Source organism: Mercurialis annua, linkage group LG4 (genome assembly GCF_937616625.2).
Source record: "Mercurialis annua linkage group LG4, ddMerAnnu1.2, whole genome shotgun sequence".
NCBI classification, from domain to species: domain Eukaryota; kingdom Viridiplantae; phylum Streptophyta; class Magnoliopsida; order Malpighiales; family Euphorbiaceae; genus Mercurialis; species Mercurialis annua.
In genome coordinates, this window is record NC_065573.1 from 32,552,315 (window position 1) to 32,570,325 (window position 18,011).

The 18,011-nt window shown below is 35.1% G+C and overlaps 3 protein-coding genes across 4 annotated transcripts; 1 reads left to right on the top strand and 2 right to left on the bottom strand.

The window, feature by feature from the left end:
- Positions 1-2,934: 2,934 nt before the first annotated feature.
- Positions 2,935-7,272, bottom strand: LOC126676766 (2-oxoglutarate-Fe(II) type oxidoreductase hxnY-like). Its single transcript, XM_050371046.2, has 11 exons — positions 7,159-7,272; positions 6,862-7,057; positions 6,686-6,754; positions 6,479-6,530; positions 6,104-6,225; positions 4,960-5,060; positions 4,772-4,830; positions 4,435-4,491; positions 4,216-4,261; positions 3,889-3,968; positions 2,935-3,310 (listed from the first exon to the last, which is right to left on the bottom strand). The coding sequence occupies exons 1-11, from the start codon at positions 7,234-7,236 to the stop codon at positions 3,247-3,249; spliced, it is 924 nt and encodes a 307-aa protein (XP_050227003.1). The 5' UTR covers positions 7,237-7,272; the 3' UTR covers positions 2,935-3,246.
- A 261-nt stretch (positions 7,273-7,533) lies between these two features.
- On the bottom strand, positions 7,534-14,183 carry LOC126677539 (E3 ubiquitin-protein ligase HOS1). Of its 2 annotated transcripts, none has more exons than XM_050372213.2 (10): positions 13,901-14,183; positions 13,184-13,574; positions 12,746-12,880; positions 12,478-12,653; positions 11,627-12,028; positions 11,344-11,502; positions 10,350-10,844; positions 9,321-9,458; positions 8,191-8,888; positions 7,534-8,086 (listed from the first exon to the last, which is right to left on the bottom strand). In XM_050372213.2, the coding sequence occupies exons 1-10, from the start codon at positions 14,015-14,017 to the stop codon at positions 7,921-7,923; spliced, it is 2,877 nt and encodes a 958-aa protein (XP_050228170.1). In that variant the 5' UTR covers positions 14,018-14,183; the 3' UTR covers positions 7,534-7,920. The 2 variants fall into 2 exon arrangements, with proteins under 2 accessions (XP_050228170.1, XP_050228169.1); XM_050372212.2 differs by having other exon boundaries at positions 7,534-8,092; positions 13,901-14,182.
- Positions 14,184-16,160: 1,977 nt separating this feature from the next.
- Positions 16,161-17,692, top strand: LOC126679274 (proline-rich receptor-like protein kinase PERK7). The gene is made up of 3 exons (XM_050374268.2): positions 16,161-17,158; positions 17,236-17,307; positions 17,400-17,692. The coding sequence occupies exons 1-3, from the start codon at positions 16,367-16,369 to the stop codon at positions 17,403-17,405; spliced, it is 870 nt and encodes a 289-aa protein (XP_050230225.1). The 5' UTR covers positions 16,161-16,366; the 3' UTR covers positions 17,406-17,692.
- The last annotated feature ends 319 nt before the right edge of the window (positions 17,693-18,011 follow it).

Genomic DNA, 18,011 nt, shown 5'->3' on the forward strand with positions numbered 1-18,011 from the left:
AATGTTACGATATTGTTGATTTTATGTTGATAATATGTTGATATTGTGTTGATAATCAATTGACTTTTTTCTTGATTTTAATATTGACGAATAAGATAATGTCATCCGTGAAATAAAAAAAATAAATAAAAATGAAATTGAAAAATATAAATAGTTATCATAATATTACATTGTTGATTTTATCATTGATGAAAAATATAAATAATGATGTTGAATTATTATAATATTATAGTGTTGATTTTTATGTTGGTATTATGTCGATTTTGTGTTGATATCTGGTTGATTTTAACATTGGCGAAAAAAGAAGAAGATACTGTACATGAAATAAACTAAAAAAATGAAAATTAAATTGAACAGAAAGAATGATACCTTAATTATTGATCGATTGCTAAATTATTGTAATGTTGACATTTTTTGTTAATAGTAAAATCAACTAAATATCAACATAATATCAACACAATATCAACACAAGATCAACATTGTAACGTTATACTAATTCAACATCATTCTTGTCTTTTACACCAATGTTAAAATCAACGAAATATCAATCGAAAATCAACACAATATCAACACTGTAACATTACAATAATTCAACATCTTTATTTGTATTATTTTCCAATGCTAACTGAAAGACCCTTTGGGTTATAAGGCAAACCGGTTTTTGATTTGTGAATCGGAAATTTAAATTCTTTAAAGCGGAAAAGAGAATTTAAAGACACAAGAGATTTAGAGTGGTTCGGATCAACTCACGATCCTACTCCACTACTCAATCTAAGATTGAGATTTTAGAATCCACTAAATGGGATTGTGCTTTATAGATAAGCACCAACTTTACAAAGAGATTTCTTAGAGATAATCTCAAACTCACAATTGATTTTTCAAGGATAATCAAGAACCTACAAGGGTTGAGTTTTTCCAAAGCTAAACTCTAACTCACAATGATTAGGAGTTTCCAAGATTACTCCAAAACTACAACAAAACTAAGTGATTTAAAAATGTATGTTTGTTGTTTCAAGGTGTGTAAATCACTAACCTTGAAACATTGCAAATGGGTTTATATTTATACCCAAATCAATCCCCAAACAAAGCACTAACAAACAAAACAAAAAAATGATCTCTGCACACATATCGCCCCCGTGATGCATGGATCACGGGCGAGATATTTGAATGAGACAAAAACCTTCAACGGCTAGAGCCACGTGTCAATGCTTCATTGGGTCTTCAAAAATGTATCCGTTGGATCTTCAACGGTCTCATTTATCGCGCCCGAGATGTGTTCGTCGCGCCCGTGATTCGTTCCAACGGTCGACTAGGGTTTTGTCAGCTCGAATATCGCCCCCGTGATATTTGCGTCGCCCCCGTGATATATATCGCCCCCGAGATGGAAATCCATCACGGGCGAGATATGCTACTGGACAGCTTTCTACTCAAAAACACGATTTTTGCTAGAGAGCTCCGAATTGACTTCCGATTGTTCCTATGAGTTCCTATACACTAATAAACATGATTAGATCACTCATAGTTGATTGTCAAAGTCAAAACAAAAGGAGTTTGAAAAGACAAAGGTCCAACACTAACATATCATTATGTATTCTCAGTTAAATTTTTATTTTTTTTAGTTTATTTTACGGACATCGTTATCTTATTTGTCAATGTTAAAATCAATAAAATATCAACATAGAATCAACATAAAATCAACAACACTGAAACATTACAATAAATCAATCAACCATCATCAACAAATCGTGCTGCAGAATAAAGAAACACAAAAATACAAACAATACAGTAATACTGCAGAAATAACAGATTTTCATCCATAAAATCATAAAATTATTTATATTTAATACTGCATTCCTTAAAGATAATATTTACATATGTTAAATAGTAAAAAATTAATATTACTTAAATACAGTTAACAATAAAATTTCTTGATCTGAAAATAAAGAAGAAGAAGAAGAAGAAGAAGAAGAACAATGAATCTTTTTGTCTCGAAATCCGATCATATGCTTTTAAGAAACTTTTTAAAATCATTAAATATCTTTTATTCCTTCCGACAATAAACTCTGATTCAGATCTAAAAAAAAAGAACACGAAAACAGAAGAACGACGACGGCGGCGCAACAAGGATGAAGGCGGCAGCGGAGCGGCACTGTGACGTAATGAAGGGCGGCGACCATGAAAAGAATAGAGAGCAGAGGATGGTAGAATATGGAGAAAATAACTTAATTTGAAAGCAGAAAGGGAAAATCGTATAAAAGATATAATTTTAAGATGTTAGGTTATAATTATAAAATAAGATGGTGGGAAAAGTAAAAAAATAAAATGGGCTGTATAAAAGTAAAGACTCTGCCAAATGTCGTATTTAGCATAAAAAGCCCTTTAATTAAAGCTAGGCCTAGTAATGATGTGTGCTCAATCGGTACATCTACGTAGGAGAACCTAAACCTCACTTGTAAATTGTAATGTTGATGTGGTGATTGCAAAGGCAACCGTAATCAGAATGGTCGTTATTCAACTGCTGGGCATATTGACATGTTAGGTCAGATGAAGTCGGAAGTGATACCTGCTAAAAAAATGAAAAGGGAGTGATGGAGGCCGTAGACTTTGAGTTGGCTAAAATCCAAGGGGCGTACTCATGTTCGAATGGAGACTGACTGTCACGAAATGATCCTTGCATTGAAACAGCCAAGTAGGGGTCGGTCCTACTTTTCTGGTGTTATTGTTGGTTGCGACATCTTGTTAAGCATAATGGATTTTATATCCTTTGCTTTTGTAAAACGCTAAGCAAATTCGATTACCCGTTATTTGGCAATTGTAAAAGCTGTAAATTCTATGTATATGTTTATAGTCTGGTAGCCCACCTCAGTTTATATATATTATTATAGAGGCAGATTATAAATAAAGCTGATCTGTTTTACCTTCAAAAAAGGTAACTATTGAAACCTAAATTATATACTAACTTGCTTATCCTCCATAACCAAATAAATTACAGATGTTAATGCTGAATAATAAAAAAAATAGTATATGATGATAATAAATGTTAACGCAGCTTTCGTTGTAACATCAAGAACCTGCAAGTGCTATCACTTCAATGGAACCCTAATTCGGTCTTTCAGCAAACAAATGCATCATGCACCATATCTGTGCCCAAATCATGAATGCCAAGATAACTACTAATATTCATTTCAGTTCATATCATCATGTAGCAGTTTCACACCTCAGGGCCTCAGGATTTAGTTATTTACCCTATGAGCCGTATGTGAGCCTAAGCCGTTCTTTCAGGTAGTCGCCGCTGCGGATAGGAGGAAATCTGCAAATGAACCCATTAATGTTGTCTCCATTCTTTAATCCAAAGTGGATGTCCAAAACACCAGTATCATAAATACAAATTTTATAAAATAAAAAGAATGCATCATATGAATTATGTATCACTATGTATCACGACCTTGATTTCAAATGATATAATGGATATTGCTCGGAAAGTCGAGTAAAGGCGTTCTGTTTCTATTTTAAAAAAGATTTTGGAACTCCAAACTTTATATTTATAACATTTTCTTATAAAAAATATAGGTTTTCCTCTTTTCGTTTTGGTGTTTCCTGTTTTATCAGGTATCGTTTCCGTGCAACATAGGATATATATCAAAATTCATAAATGTGTTTGGTAAGGGTAGACCGGCATAGATTGCACATTTACAGGTTAAATCACCAAGATTTCAAGATAAAATGGTATTATAGCCAAATTTAACAGAAAACACCATCATGAACTTTGTTAAAGTAACAAAGATCACCATTGAATGGATGAAAAGGCTCAAACTTATGATTGCTAGATTGACTATACCAATCCTGGGAAAAGAAATTCATAAAAAGCTAAACTGATCACGAGATTACCTTTGCGGACATGATTCACTGCAACAACTTTCCAAACACTGCACAATGCAATTTCGGTTTGGATCCAAGAAGAATGCCATCTGCAGTATTTTAATTGAACATATGTCAAATTATCAATACTTCGACATCCAATCCACCAAAGTAATTACACAGTCAATTTCTTCTTCAATATATCATCTAAATTAAGAAAGTACGGGCACATAGTAAAGGTTATTATAGTTCACAATCTCTGATAGACCGACTGATGAATTGGCAGGTCTAGCTGAGCTGAGTTAAAGATTACTAGGCATGCGAAGAAAGTAAAGATAAAAACCAATAGAAGATTACAGAGTAGCGTTCTTGTCCAGTTGGCATCACTCTGTGCAGTGTGGACCTATAAATGATTTATAGAGCACACAAATTAGGATATAAAAATCTGAAGAATAAAAGAGGAGAGGAACACTTATAAATAGGTTGAGAAATAAATTAAATACATAAAATATTAGCTTTCTTAGCCTCCAGAAATCCTTTCAATGTGAAAAGAATGGAATTTTTATTAGTTATTACCGGAAAAGACAATTAGTCCACCTCTCCATCATGTCCCCAATGTTAACTATGAAGGCCCTGCAAGTTCAAATTCAGAGACATTTATGCAAATGATGAAGCAATCCAACTATTTAGTGAATATGCAAGGAGAGAAATGAATTAGTACAACTAATTATGACAGAAAATTTTACTAACACACTCAACATGTATGAAGCATTCCACTTTATAAGATTCATCTATGGCACCGACCTCACTTATTTGACAGGAAAAAACCAGTGGAGCTGGCTTAATGATTTAATCTTTTTTCAGGTTTATTATACTTCCCAAAATATTAAAAATAGTGCAATCATGGACTTACCCATCCATATGTAGCACATCTTCCCAGGTTTGTGTTTCGCTGAATTTTTCTCGACAAACCTATCGTCATTGAGAAACCAAATCAGATGGCCATAAAGTTAGAGCTTGCAGTTATGAAGAGCAACTATAGCAGTAAGTATCAGGAAATTAAAAAGGGAAAAAGAGAGAATAAACTAAAAGTACACATGCCTGAAGTCCTGGCACACCATCAGTCACCAGAAGAGTGATCATTCCATAGTCTGAATGTGCTGAAGCACCAAATATTTCTTCCTCAGAATACCCAAGTTCACCTGAAGTTAGAGAGAGTACTGATTTAACAAGTTCATAGCCTACAACGTTAACTGCTAGATCAATTGGGGCTAATTTAAGATCCTAATTTCCTCAAACCACAACAATTAAGCCTTGTTCAGATTCCGACAAAAAAAAAAGGCTTGTTCGGATCAAAACCTTGAAATCTACTAGGTCGTGAAACTACCTTAGAAAATGATAGGGATACCGGAATGAGACAGATGGCTTCCTATGATTCCAGATTTCTTTTGCTAAAAGTGACCATCTTAAATGAAAAACTACAAGGATAATTTTATTAGAAAACTGGCATGAAAAGATGGGCATATAATTGACTAGTATTCTTCTACAAATAAGTGCATTTTCATAAAATCGAAAATACCGCAGAGAAAACTAGATCACCATCTAACAATAATTTACAGCCTTAAACGCCTGCTACAGCATCTGATCCCAGCAGTGCTGTTCAGTTATTACATCAAGAAAGAGAAAAAGAAACAATAATCTATGAAGCACCGACACTCCTCCGGAGTGCCGTATTTAGGGGGACACGCCGGGGATACGTACCCGACACGCCACGTGGCATGTCCCCGTACCTTTGACTGGTCAAAGAGGGGGACACGCCGGGGACACGCCGGGGACACTTCGGGGACACTTCGGGGGGACACTTCTAGTGGTATTTAGTTGATTTTAAGTCTTTTTTTAGTATGAGTTTTTAATAAGAAATTTAACTAAATGGGCCCAAACCCAAATACAATTAGATAGTAAGTGAAACTAAACCCTATTTTTAATTTAAAAAAAAAACACAGCGGTAACCTCCTTTTAATTATTCAACTAATTTACATATTAATTATGCATCTTATAACATAAGATTCATTGTTTTTGCATCTTGAAAGCTTATATATGACTAAATATATATTTTAAAAAAAATAAAAAAATTGCCGTGTCCCCGCCGTACCCGTATCCTATTTTTTTCTAAAATGCCGTTCCCCGTACCCGTACCCGTACCTGTATCGGTGCTTCATAGACAATAATGCAAAAGGGGCCTCACCTGGATAATGTAACAGACGAAGATAGCCTTCTGGTTCATATAAAGCTCCTACTTTGTCAAAGTAATCTTCATCCAAGTTCAGAGCCAGAGCAATCAACGAGATTAGTCTTTTCCCAGAAGATCTAGGGCATCATCAAACAACAAATAAAATGCACTATTTATATCCGTACATTAATATCAGGCTTTGAGCATACTTGGCTATGTCACAAAATAATCATCCAAGTATCCAATAAAAGCTGGTTATGCTGCACAGTGTTATCCTTCCCAGAACTCAACCAATAAAAAATTCCCTCTTGTTTAATGAACAATTAATTTTAAACTCCTAACTAAAAAAAAATCAATGAATTGTATTAGATGAGACACAGAAAAACTTACATAACGCTGTTATAATAAGCCTCCATTATAAGTCTCCAAGAAGGGAGAATTTCTGAAAATTTCCTAGCCAAAAGCAAAATAACCTAAGTAATCATCATCGCCATGTTTATACCGAAAAACATTCACAATAACTAACATCTCCAACAAAAAATATCATCATTTTTTTATTTAAAAAAAAAAAACCAAATCACTCGTCATGCACAATACCTTTCGAAGGCCACTGGTTAACGTCATCATTAACCAAACGACCAATGTAGAAGCTTTCTTTAGAATCACCTGCTTACATTATATCCCAATCATACAACTAAAGCTAGCAAAACAATATATTGATAATAATTGATAAATAAAGATATAACAGTACAGTTGAATTGAATTGAATGAACCTTTGGAATTAAGAGAAGACACGTCAAGATTCTCAGCGAACAGAGGCGTGTAGCCTCTGTGTTCTTTGCGCAACAGTTTCATTTTCTCATTCAATGGGAGCGAGAAAAATTTGTAGCTCTCATCAAAAGCTTTAGCGATCAAGTCTGTCTCTACTCCATGATTGATAAGGTAAAAGAAGCCATACTCTACGCATGCCTGAGAAATTTATATAAGAGAGATAGTCTAAATCAATAATTCAGAATTCAAAAGCTCATGAAAAATTATTTTTTATAGTTTGCAATTTTGGTAATTAGAACCTGACGGATTGAATTGGCGGTAGAGTTGTGATCAGGGGAAGAGAGGTCGATGACTGGGAGCTTTGCAGCTTCTTTCATCTCTCTGCTACTGATTTTGTGAATTAGAATCTGATGATTTCTGGTGACGAAGTAGTGACTCGGAGGTTGGCTTGTAGGGGTACTTTAGTCATTGTAGTTTATTATGTTTTTATGGCCAAACCTATTATTAGGTCCCTGTATTTTTAAAATTTTATTTATCTGGTTTTCTTCTAAAATTCTGTCTCTAGAGCAAGTTCTTAATTTGAGAATGGCATATAAACGTGAACACAATTAAATAAAAAGAACTGGAATATAATACAACAGCATACTTAAAAAATACAGTTAACAGAATAAAAGTTGCAAAAACTTCTGGGAACTGCAAAATAGGAAAACGGGAAATTTGATACAGGATTTTAATTACTGGCCATGATACAAAAATATCAAGTATCCACCCACAATTGAGAACAAAAAAAAAATAGGTTGACCCTGAATCTCACGGGCTTGGATCTTTCAACCCACCAACCTATAAATACTAACTATATGCTTGTATACCTCACAGGGAAACTTGCTTTTTAGCAGTGCCACCGTCTTTAACCAAACAAAATTATGGCTTTGCTTCACCGTTCATTCATGTTGCTTCAGCAGTGCAGCCCTCTTAACCCCACAAAAATCATGGATTAATTTGAAGAACAATCACACATAAACACGGGGATCATTTGTATTCAGAATGGCCGACATTGATTTTCATCTTTTAGCAAATCTACTTCTTCTGATTCCTCTTCTAGCTGTTGTAATAGAAGCTCCTCCGACAGCCTTCTCTAAATTATACTCCCCTTCCTCGTCGCTGGATTCATCAGACCTCCATCGTGGCCCACCATTTACATTTCCTTCATTGGTGAAACTCCTCTCTCTGCCACTTAAATGTCAGGAAAACAGAGAATAAAATAAATAAATAAGATACATACTGCCAGTAAATTGGCATGAAAATAGAACTGCAAGAGTTTGTACATTTACCTTGCACCGGTGTCCATTAAATCATCTCCAGATATTATGTTCCAAGACCCGTCATCTGGTCTAAGAGAATGAATCTCTTTACTAGAAGAGCGTGCAGAATCCTTAGGGAAGCCACGGCTACCATGAGACATAGCAATTGGATTGGTCGTGATCCTGTGAGAAGATCTGGGTGCTTGCGGTGACATGTAACTGAACCCATTTTGTTCCATTGCTGGAGACAATTTATCCATTTGACCATGAAACAGGCGATTGTCTGGTAGCACTTTGGAAGAAGTTCGGTTAATATCCTTTAATGGTGTGGAGCTCATTGGACTACCACGAGGGAAACCATGAGTTGGGGTTCCATCATATCTCGCACTCCTGTGAAACCTAACTTGTGTAGACGACCTTTCATGCGGACGCGATGAAAGTTCAATATTACCAACTTCAAAATGAGGCTTGTTAACAGACTTGCTGGGTATTGGTGTTTCCAGAACTGATGATATAAATGGTGTTGTATTATTTGTCTGCAGAAGAGGAGAGGAACCATCGTATGGGGGAATCAGTATGCTGCTTGAATTTGGCAGTTGTACTGTGGGAAGATCAGACTTTGTTGGCATTTCAACTTGTTCGCCAGATATATTATAGGAGTCGGGTGATAGTTTTCCAGCTTTTGCTAGTTGCTGTTGGGATTGTGGTAGCAACTCAATGGATTTAGCCTGGTTACAGAACGTAAATTTCATATATAAATTATTTTGGTCCTAAATAATAGTCACAAATTGTACGCATGTGGCATGCCTAAAAATAAACAACTAACATGTGTCACACACAAAGTAGTAAAGATAAAAATACCAAATTAAAGACAGAAGTTCATTGGTTAGCTGTCTTCTTAGCAAGAGTTAAAAGTATACCAACAGAACTGCAGGCCAACATGAGATTCTAAAGTTGCATGTAGTGTGTGCTTGTAGAAGAGTTGGTCCTGTTTATATACCCTGACTTGTTTATCGTTGTAATTGAATGTGACCAGGGTAAGAACTCATGCAAATCAAACTTAAGCCGATGGATCTTTTTATGTTTAAAGTTTGACGTGTAAAAAAATTTAATCAGCTAAAAAATTTAAAACCAAAGGTTTTAACAAGGTAAGCACTTACAACAAGTCCTGCTCTCCAGTTACTAGCGGATCTCATTCTTGAAAGAATTTCTTTATCGACAGAATGCTTTGAAATAAAATCTCGCTCTACATTCTGAAGTTCCAGGTCAACTTGGTATGCTTCACCATATCTGTAACGCTAGAATAGTAATATAACAAACAGTAAATCAGGTAATCCAAGTGGCATAGCTTGAAAAGAACAGCAATATGGAGAACGGCTCTAACTAGCTGGATGCCACTATGCACAAGCAATATCATCGCTCAAAAAATTAAAACATCATGGAATCTCATTCTTTATATTTTATCCTGCTAGCTAGAGGCATGCATCACACTAGCATATCTAGCTTCATAGAGATGTAAGAAAAAAATAGATAAAATGTAGCATAACAACCTCCATCCATGTTCATCTAGCCTTCAATTATTAGGTCTCGAGTTCATTTCAGCACAGAAATCTAAAACACCATTTATCCATGTCAAAATGACCAATGATTTGATAATTATCTATCTCGTGTTCCCATTTTGCTATAGTCTGATTGATGTGAAGCCCTTTGATTAAGAATTTTACATGGTTGGGGAGTATAGGCAGGCATTTGTCAGATTCTTAGAAGCTGTTTAGGTCTTCAAAACAATCACATAAATCCAATTAGGAAAAACAAAATAACAAACAAACACACTTGCTATTGCCACTATAAGCCCTATAAAAAGGGCTTAAAATTCCAAAAGTGATGCCTTATTTTGAGTTGCAAATGAAGCTTGTGAACATTTGAACTTCAAATTCAAGAGCACAAGTAGATTACAAAATAACAGCCTGTCTTATATCATACTTTTGAGACATCGTGGATTAATTTGAACACCTTTTGTTAAGTAGATATAGCATATGCTACTTGCAACTTATAATTAAATTCTTCCAGATCAGTCAATATGCATGGGATGGGGATCCATGGCAACCACCGTTGCTTTTCTCAGAAATTAAGACTCGTTAATTAAAGCAAACACCAAAATATTAGCTAAAACTGTAGTAAGAAATTACCTGAAGATAAAATACAACAAGAAGATTTCCGGTGGTTGACGAAGGATCATCGATTGCACATTCTAGAAGACATTTATGAATATGTTTTTCCTCATCTAAGCTCCAGGGCAACTCTATCATGCGGTCAACCAATTTGATCTTGATGCAAAGACAACAAATCTCACTTACTAACACCTCCACCCAGTCCTCCCAAGTCTTGTAATCACCTTTTAACTTAGTGGTAGAGTCTTCAGGCAGTCCATCCTTCCGCTTTTTTTCCTTGACTTTGGCACAAAGCATTCTCTGATGCATGTATGCTTCAGTCAGAAGTCCACACTCAACCCTCACCCGAATTGCTGTAACAGCCTCCCTAAGTGTAACCATTTGAGAGCCATCACGTCCAGAGCACCGTAAGACCATTAAAGCTGCTTCAGGTGCTTCCCTCTCTAACAACACTTGAACGATCTTAGGATGAGTTGATGGGCTTGAGATCTCAGGAAGAAGTTCACATGCTTTCTAAACAATATAAATTTGTAGAATAATCAGCATACTAGAATTGAGACATAATCATCAAAACAGTTTAAGAAATCATGCTTACAATGTAGACAAATATACTGGGATTCTCAGCATAAAGGTTAAAGTAGTCCACCACATTGAATGAAATTACTTTCTTTTCTTAAGCATATGTGTTAATCTAATCAGTTGGTCTCTTTAGATTCTTTTCCTTATGTTTTCAAAAACAGAAACTATTACTTTCTTTCTAAGGAGTTTTACCAGGTAGATAAATACAAATCCAAAAAAATTGGAAAAGGGAAAGCAATGGAAATCATACAATGTCAAATTCTGAGCATAGAAAGTCCACCATGTCACTGACAATGACATTTCTTATTAGGCTTAACAACTCTGAAATAATAGCCTCGCACAGAACTCGTATAATTTGTTTTGCCTTGAGAAAAATCAAAATTGAATCAAACTAGCTATTAGTTATACGCACAATTTTGTTTAGTTTAGTTACCTTAAGAGCTTCATCTTTGTGGTCATCTAGAAGATAAAAGACCAGCGATTCAAATAATGCATGCCTGGTTATACCAAATGTAGCTGCAAAGTCTTCTATGATGTCCCTCAAAGTTTCATCAGGCATTGTCCAATGACGATCAAAAAAGTAATAAAGTAACTAATCCTGCGTTAAGGAAAAATGAGTAAAACGGTTTTGATTGAAAATGGATGCAATCATCAAGAATATGTGTGCCTAAACATGACAAATAAAGATATAAGGTGATTCAACGCAGAAAGGATACAATTGCTTGCTTTGCAACCACCATATCAGAACTCCCATGCAGAAAGAGCACATCAACTGCAGCTCGAAGACTTTCAAATGGATAGCATCCTGCCACCCCCTCTATCTTGGACCTAAAAAATGACCCCCGATCCTTCTGCAAAGATGCAAGTTCCATTTCCTCTCCTATATTTTGTATATATCCCTGTTCTATCTCAAAATTTGACAAAGCATCTTCAATGAACAAGGAACCAGATTGCATACTAGAGTCCGCAGATTGATTTACTACATCTGGCCAAGAACGTGAAGTTGCAGCTGATTTTCTCTGACGAACAATAGAACGCCATGACGTAAAGTTATCATGACGAGACTCGACATTCTCCAAAAATTGGTGCCTTATACACCATTTCATAATCTCCATATGCTGAAATAAAGAATCAATCACACAAAGCAGCCATTAATTACAAGTCGAAGAAAATTACATTACAAACTGATGGATGGTTCATTCAGACTCGCAGAACTCAACAATGTATATAAGTTCAATCAAAATTCAAGATCAGCTAAAATCTTTATTATACTCATCCATTGCAATTACTATAAGTTACGTTCTACAATTGACCGTTATGGATATGTTTACCTGATAAAACCATAATCTTTTGAGGATTCCAAGACAATAAAGGAGATATTACACACTTATTCAGTAGGAAAACAAAATAGTGGTAGTAAATGACCTCATGTAATAAATAACCTAAGAAAGAACAAGAAATATATCTAAAAGGAAAAAGTCAAGAATTTAAAAGAGAAATTTGAACATATAAACAAAAACACCACATTCTACAAGTAATAAGAATTTGATGATTCAAGCAACCAAACCTGCTTTGTCTTCAAAATGCTCTCTTGAAGGATCTGCAAGTCATGAAGCTGTGCTGAAAGATTACCCTTAAATGATGACTCCAAAACTTCTAGAACATTAGACAATCCAGCCAGATGTCCTGAAAACTTAACAAGAACATTCGACTGAGACTTTATTTCTTCTCCTTCAAGGTTATCTTATAAGAGCGTTAAGAAGAATGCAATTTCCTAATTACTGAAGCAAAAAATAGTAGTTTCATGCTAATATCAGATTATGGTAAAAGGATACATAGCTCTTGGAGTTCCAATAAAATGCTTCTGAATGTTCGCTTGCACCAATCCTTCACAACAACTTCGTCCAACAAGAAAGCAACAACAGGGTCGCTGGACACGGCACTTTCATCCATACAAACATCTGTTACATCTGTTAGATTTCTGTTAAGAAATATTATTCTGTGATAAATGAAAATATAGCTTTATGAAGTAAATACTCCAACAAATTTCCCTTTTTCTCCATTTTTCTGGAAACATGAAAGTATGAACACGTAAAACATGAACAAAGGTACCGGACTGCATTCTTCTTAAGCATATCTTTGGTGTTGTTACTTTAGTTTATTCAAATATTCATGTACAGAATATCACTGCAAAGAAAAGGTCATACTAAATTCGAGGGAACCACCTTTGCAAGAAGAATACTAGAGAAAAATAGATGCAATAAAAAGGATACAGTGACAGATCATAGAAACCAAGTTACTATCCAGAGCAACATCAAATAAAGAGTAAAGCCGTTGAACATCAGCAGCCAATTGATCCTCTCCGTCTTCTTTCTCCTGAAACCTTTCATCACACGTTTTAGAAAGAAGGCCAGCCTCTATACACTCGTAGTATAGGCGAAGTCGGAGCCTATTGCCATTCTTTGGAAGAGGGATTCTACATATTGGACAAAGATCACACCGTTGACTGCATTCTGAACATAACGAGGCATGCCCACATGAGATCAATGCAGAATGTACATAGCGTCCACAACTTCGTAAATCTCTAGTTGCACGACAATGCTCGACTTTCGCTTCGCTGCATAACTCGATTAAATTAACACATGCTAAGTGTTCCAATGCTTCCTGAAAGAGATATCAGACACACATATTATTTTCATAACACGAGTGACTGTCGAACTAAACTGCCACTTTAAGGGACAATAATCATTGGCTAAAACCCAAGGCATTCATGAGAGCTTTCAAAACCACTCACTAAAACTTGAATAATCCCAAAAATCAAGACTCCACAGTTCCAAATTTACTCATACTCAAAGAAACATAACATAGAATCAGCAGCTGAACAAGATACAATACTGAGCCTAAAACCCTAAAAGAATAGCAGAACTATTAGGGTTTAACAAATAAGTTCGTTTTGTTTAATCAAGGGTATAGAGTCGTGATATACGTACTTGAACAGCTCGGCTACTGTAGTTAGGCTGGAGAGGCGTACTCGTTGGTCTAGCGGTTCTGCCGCGATTTACGGAGGTGGGAGGTGAAATCCGACCGTTCATAAGGTTTTGCTCCATTGGTTTTCGACTTTTTAAACTTGAAAACGAATTCTTTCAAAATAATATATTAGATTAAGAACAAAAAATGGAAGAAATATGGCATTTTAAAGAGAAGTTAAAGAAAACGGTGACGGTGCCATAGGCGCAGGGGAGCCAGAATAAAGAGAATTCAAATTAGCATTTCTGGAGATCGATTTTGCGGTTACAATTCCCGGGTTCGAATGTTTATGGGTCGGGGTCGGGTTATGGATTTGGGTTTCTGACATGGGCTCTGGGCTACAGTTCAGGAACTTGTATCAACGGGCTTATGCTCCTATTAAGGAGAATATTATAAAAAAAATAAAAAAAAACAAAGGGTCAACGCGCCCCCTGAACTTGTGACACAGTGTCATCTAACCTAATTTATAATTTTTTAAGCAATTAACCTCAAAACTTTTCATTTTTTGGTCAAATAACCCCATAATTATATTTTTAAAACGCGTAAAATACAAATCGGAGGTGAGAAATATAAAAAAGTACTTAAATGCTTCCCTAATTGTTGCGATATAATTATCGTAAATCTATTTTTTGAAATAAAAATATAAATTATGGGGTAGTTTGACCCAAAAATTAAGAATTTTGGGGTTCGTTGCTCAAAAAGTATAAATTAGGTTAGATGATCCCGTGTCACAAGTTCAGGAAACGCGTTGACCCTTTGTTACAAAAAAAAGGCTAAAACCAGATATTTTTTTACAAAAATGCTAAGTGTCTTATTGGCTGCCTTTTTTATTTTACATGTTGTACTTTTTTACTTTTTTTTACATTTTATACCTTTCCACTCAAAAACTGACACGTGTCACATGTGTTAGTACGTTCGCGTTAGAAAATGTGTCACGCGTGTCAAGTGCGCCAGAAAAAGGGTCAAACGCGTCAGATAACGCATAAACCCGTCAGTACACCATCTCGTCAACTGTAATATCTCAATGCCTTCGAGATACATCTCCGATACATATTAAAAATAGCTCAAATATATTTATTTTAAAATATATATTAATATATTAGATGTGTTTGACATGTTTTTTAGTTGTACTTATTAGATAAATCTTTAATATATAATTTATATATAATATGCGCCATTGTTTAAATGGTGGTACCTCAATGCTTTTGATATACATTTTTGATATCTAATTTATGCATGATATATATATATATATATATATATATATATATATATATATATATATATATATATATCTATATCTTTAATACGTATTATTGATATATAATTTTATATAATTTTCAAAACATGTGACCACTATATTATCTGAATATATGTTATAAATATATTTCAACTATCCGTAAGTTATACATATAACATTCGCACATATATATTTTATACATGTACCATCTTTTATACATATTCGAAATAGCTCAAACACATTCTCGTTCAAATATAATTTCATTTTATGAGATGTGTGGGAGATATGTTCAAGCTGTATTTGACAGATTCATCTTGATATATAATGTATATATTCTTTAATATATAATACAAAATATATATTTCCTTAATACAAAATTTATATATTTTTATAACATTTAACACATATCTTTTTGATATGATATATGTTATAGATATATTTAAAAACACGTCATATATTTTGATGGATATATGGGAGAAGTATATGTTAGAAATACCTTCCATATACATAAAAGATACCAATAATTTTTCTTTAATGCTTCTTATGGGTATATTTAAGATGCATTTCAGAGGTATCGGATATGTACTGGAGATGTATTTGTAATGCATTTGAGACATTAATACTAGTTAATTGTCGTGCTGACACATCTGTGCATTGACAAACGCGTCTGCGCGCGTTGACTGACACGGGCTGATGTGCTGCGTTTTTAATGGAAATGTACAAAATGTAATTTTTTTAAAATTTCAGATATTAGCGTAATAAATGACTCTAATTAGCATTTTTTTTAAACTATACTAACATTTTGGATAGTTTTGTAGATTTTCTAAAAATTATTTTTTTAGAGATTAATGGATTCATCAGCTCTCTAAATCTAGTCAGTAACTGTAAGAGGCCCAGTCTCTAAACCAAAAAGGCCCATATATAATTGTCCAAAACAAAGCCCATATATAACTGTTACACGCAAATATACACACGCACGCACACAGTACAAGACGCATTCTCTTCTTTCTCTTCCATTTAGCCCCCAGATTTTTTTTTACAGCAGCACCACCACCGCCACCTCCTCCTTCCATTTCTCTCCTTCTCATTCACCCCATTTTAGGGTTTTTCTCCATCCTTTTCTTCATCTTACGCATTATATATATATACATGAAATATATTATATAACTGTTTTGTTCCCTTTTTTTCAATGGCTACAGCACCTGTTAAACCTCAACAGCTTCATAACTTCCCTCTCTCGCTCAAATGGGGCCAAACCACCACTCTCGCCACCGCCTCCACTAACAATCACCGCAACAGTCAGTGTCTAACACCACCGCCACCACCACCACCAACAACAACATCAACACTTGCACCCGACTCCGAAACCGAATCCGACCCTGAACCATCGCAATCAGACATCCGATATCAACGACAACAACATCCTCCTCCTCCTCCTCGGGTCGGATCCCGTTCAGCCCGTGTACAGCGGTTTTCATTCAGCCCATGCGCTACACTCCTACCTAATCAAGTGAAAAACTCTCCAACTGCAAGCCCGCAGAAATCGGAAGGTGGAAACGCCACCGTTTTGGACGAAGGAAACAACAACAAGAAGAAGGAAGTTGTAGAAGAAGAGGAGGAAGGAGAGAATTCAAGGCCATGGAAATTAAGGCCAAGGAAAGGAATACTGAGCGGATTCAAAGAAACGACGACGTTTCAAGTGAATGATCATCAACAACAGAAGGAAAACTCAACTCACTTTCAGCCGCCAAAATCCGCGAGATTAAGAGGATTAGTAGAGTCATCATCAACAGCATCAGGAGTATTAGGAGTAGGATTAGGGTTAGGAAGCGGCGGTGTTACTGTTGAGAAGAAGGAGAAATTGAAATTCTGGATATCTTTATCGCGTGAAGAGATTGAAGAAGATATTTTCATTATGACAGGCTCTAGACCTTCTAGAAGACCTAAGAAACGTCCTAAGAACGTACAGAAAGCTCTTGATGTGAGTTGGTTTCGTGTTCTTGAACTCTTAACCTCGTTTTGAATTAGGTTTTTAATAATCTTCATGTGATGCTGCAGAATACGTTTCCTGGAATGTGGTTGGTGGGTACTACTGCTGATTCTTACAGACTAATTGATCCTCCGGTTAAGGTAACTAAATTTTCGTGGTTTGTTCGAGTTATGAATTATTCGAAAACTGGAATTGAATTGGTTTAACTGTGTTTTTGATAAATTTTATGCAGAGGTGAAAAAAAGGGGGGCGATTGCTATATACTCTTGGGTTATAATCACTGAAATTTGTAAAGATGGAGAAATGGAAGAGGTAAACAAAAAAGTAAAAAGTGACAAAAATTGATATTGAAATTTACATGTTACTGCTTCTTGTGGTTTTATGCAGGAGGCGTAAGTTAGTATGTTTTATTTTTCATTTTCAGTAGTAGTTTTTAATGTGTAAACATCATCAGAAAGACAAATTTAATAGGCGATTACATCATGAGCGGAGTTTAAAATTTGGGTGGAGAAGTTTTGTGATTTATTTGCTGCTATAACTATAGCTAGATGATGATTACTGGATATATTTGACAGGCTTCCCTCCCTACATCATATGGGAGGCAGAGTAGCAGTAGTCTTCTTCTTTTTTATCCCTTAATGGAGGATCTTCGTTTTGGAAGACCTCTCCATGCAATTGAGCTTTGTCAAGTCAAATTGTTGATGCGGTTGCATGTTTACTTTCTGATGAGTTTTCTGCTACACTATCATTAAATCATAGCTATAATAGTAAGTATAGAGCAATATTAGGGACACCATCATAAGTATAATTTATAGTGCTTAAATCTAGTTATTGATATTCTTAT

Excerpts from the sequence above, each read along its gene's own strand:
- LOC126676766 (XM_050371046.2), bottom strand. The coding sequence starts at position 7,236 with ATGAAAGAAGCTGCAAAGCTCCCAGTCATCGACCTCTCTTCCCCTGAT. Across the intron at positions 4,831-4,959 it reads ATGGTGTGCCAGGACTTCAG|GTTTGTCGAGAAAAATTCAG; the intron begins GCATGTGTACTT and ends CAATGACGATAG. Across the intron at positions 4,492-4,771 it reads GATGTGCTACATATGGATGG|GGCCTTCATAGTTAACATTG; the intron begins GTAAGTCCATGA and ends TTGAACTTGCAG.
- LOC126677539 (XM_050372212.2), bottom strand. The coding sequence starts at position 14,017 with ATGGAGCAAAACCTTATGAACGGTCGGATTTCACCTCCCACCTCCGTA. Across the intron at positions 12,654-12,745 it reads ATTGGAACTCCAAGAGCTAT|ATAACCTTGAAGGAGAAGAA; the intron begins GTATCCTTTTAC and ends CGCTCTTATAAG. Across the intron at positions 11,503-11,626 it reads TGGTTGCAAAGCAAGCAATT|TTACTTTATTACTTTTTTGA; the intron begins GTATCCTTTCTG and ends ACGCAGGATTAG.
- LOC126679274 (XM_050374268.2), top strand. The coding sequence starts at position 16,367 with ATGGCTACAGCACCTGTTAAACCTCAACAGCTTCATAACTTCCCTCTC. Across the intron at positions 17,159-17,235 it reads ACGTACAGAAAGCTCTTGAT|AATACGTTTCCTGGAATGTG; the intron begins GTGAGTTGGTTT and ends GTGATGCTGCAG.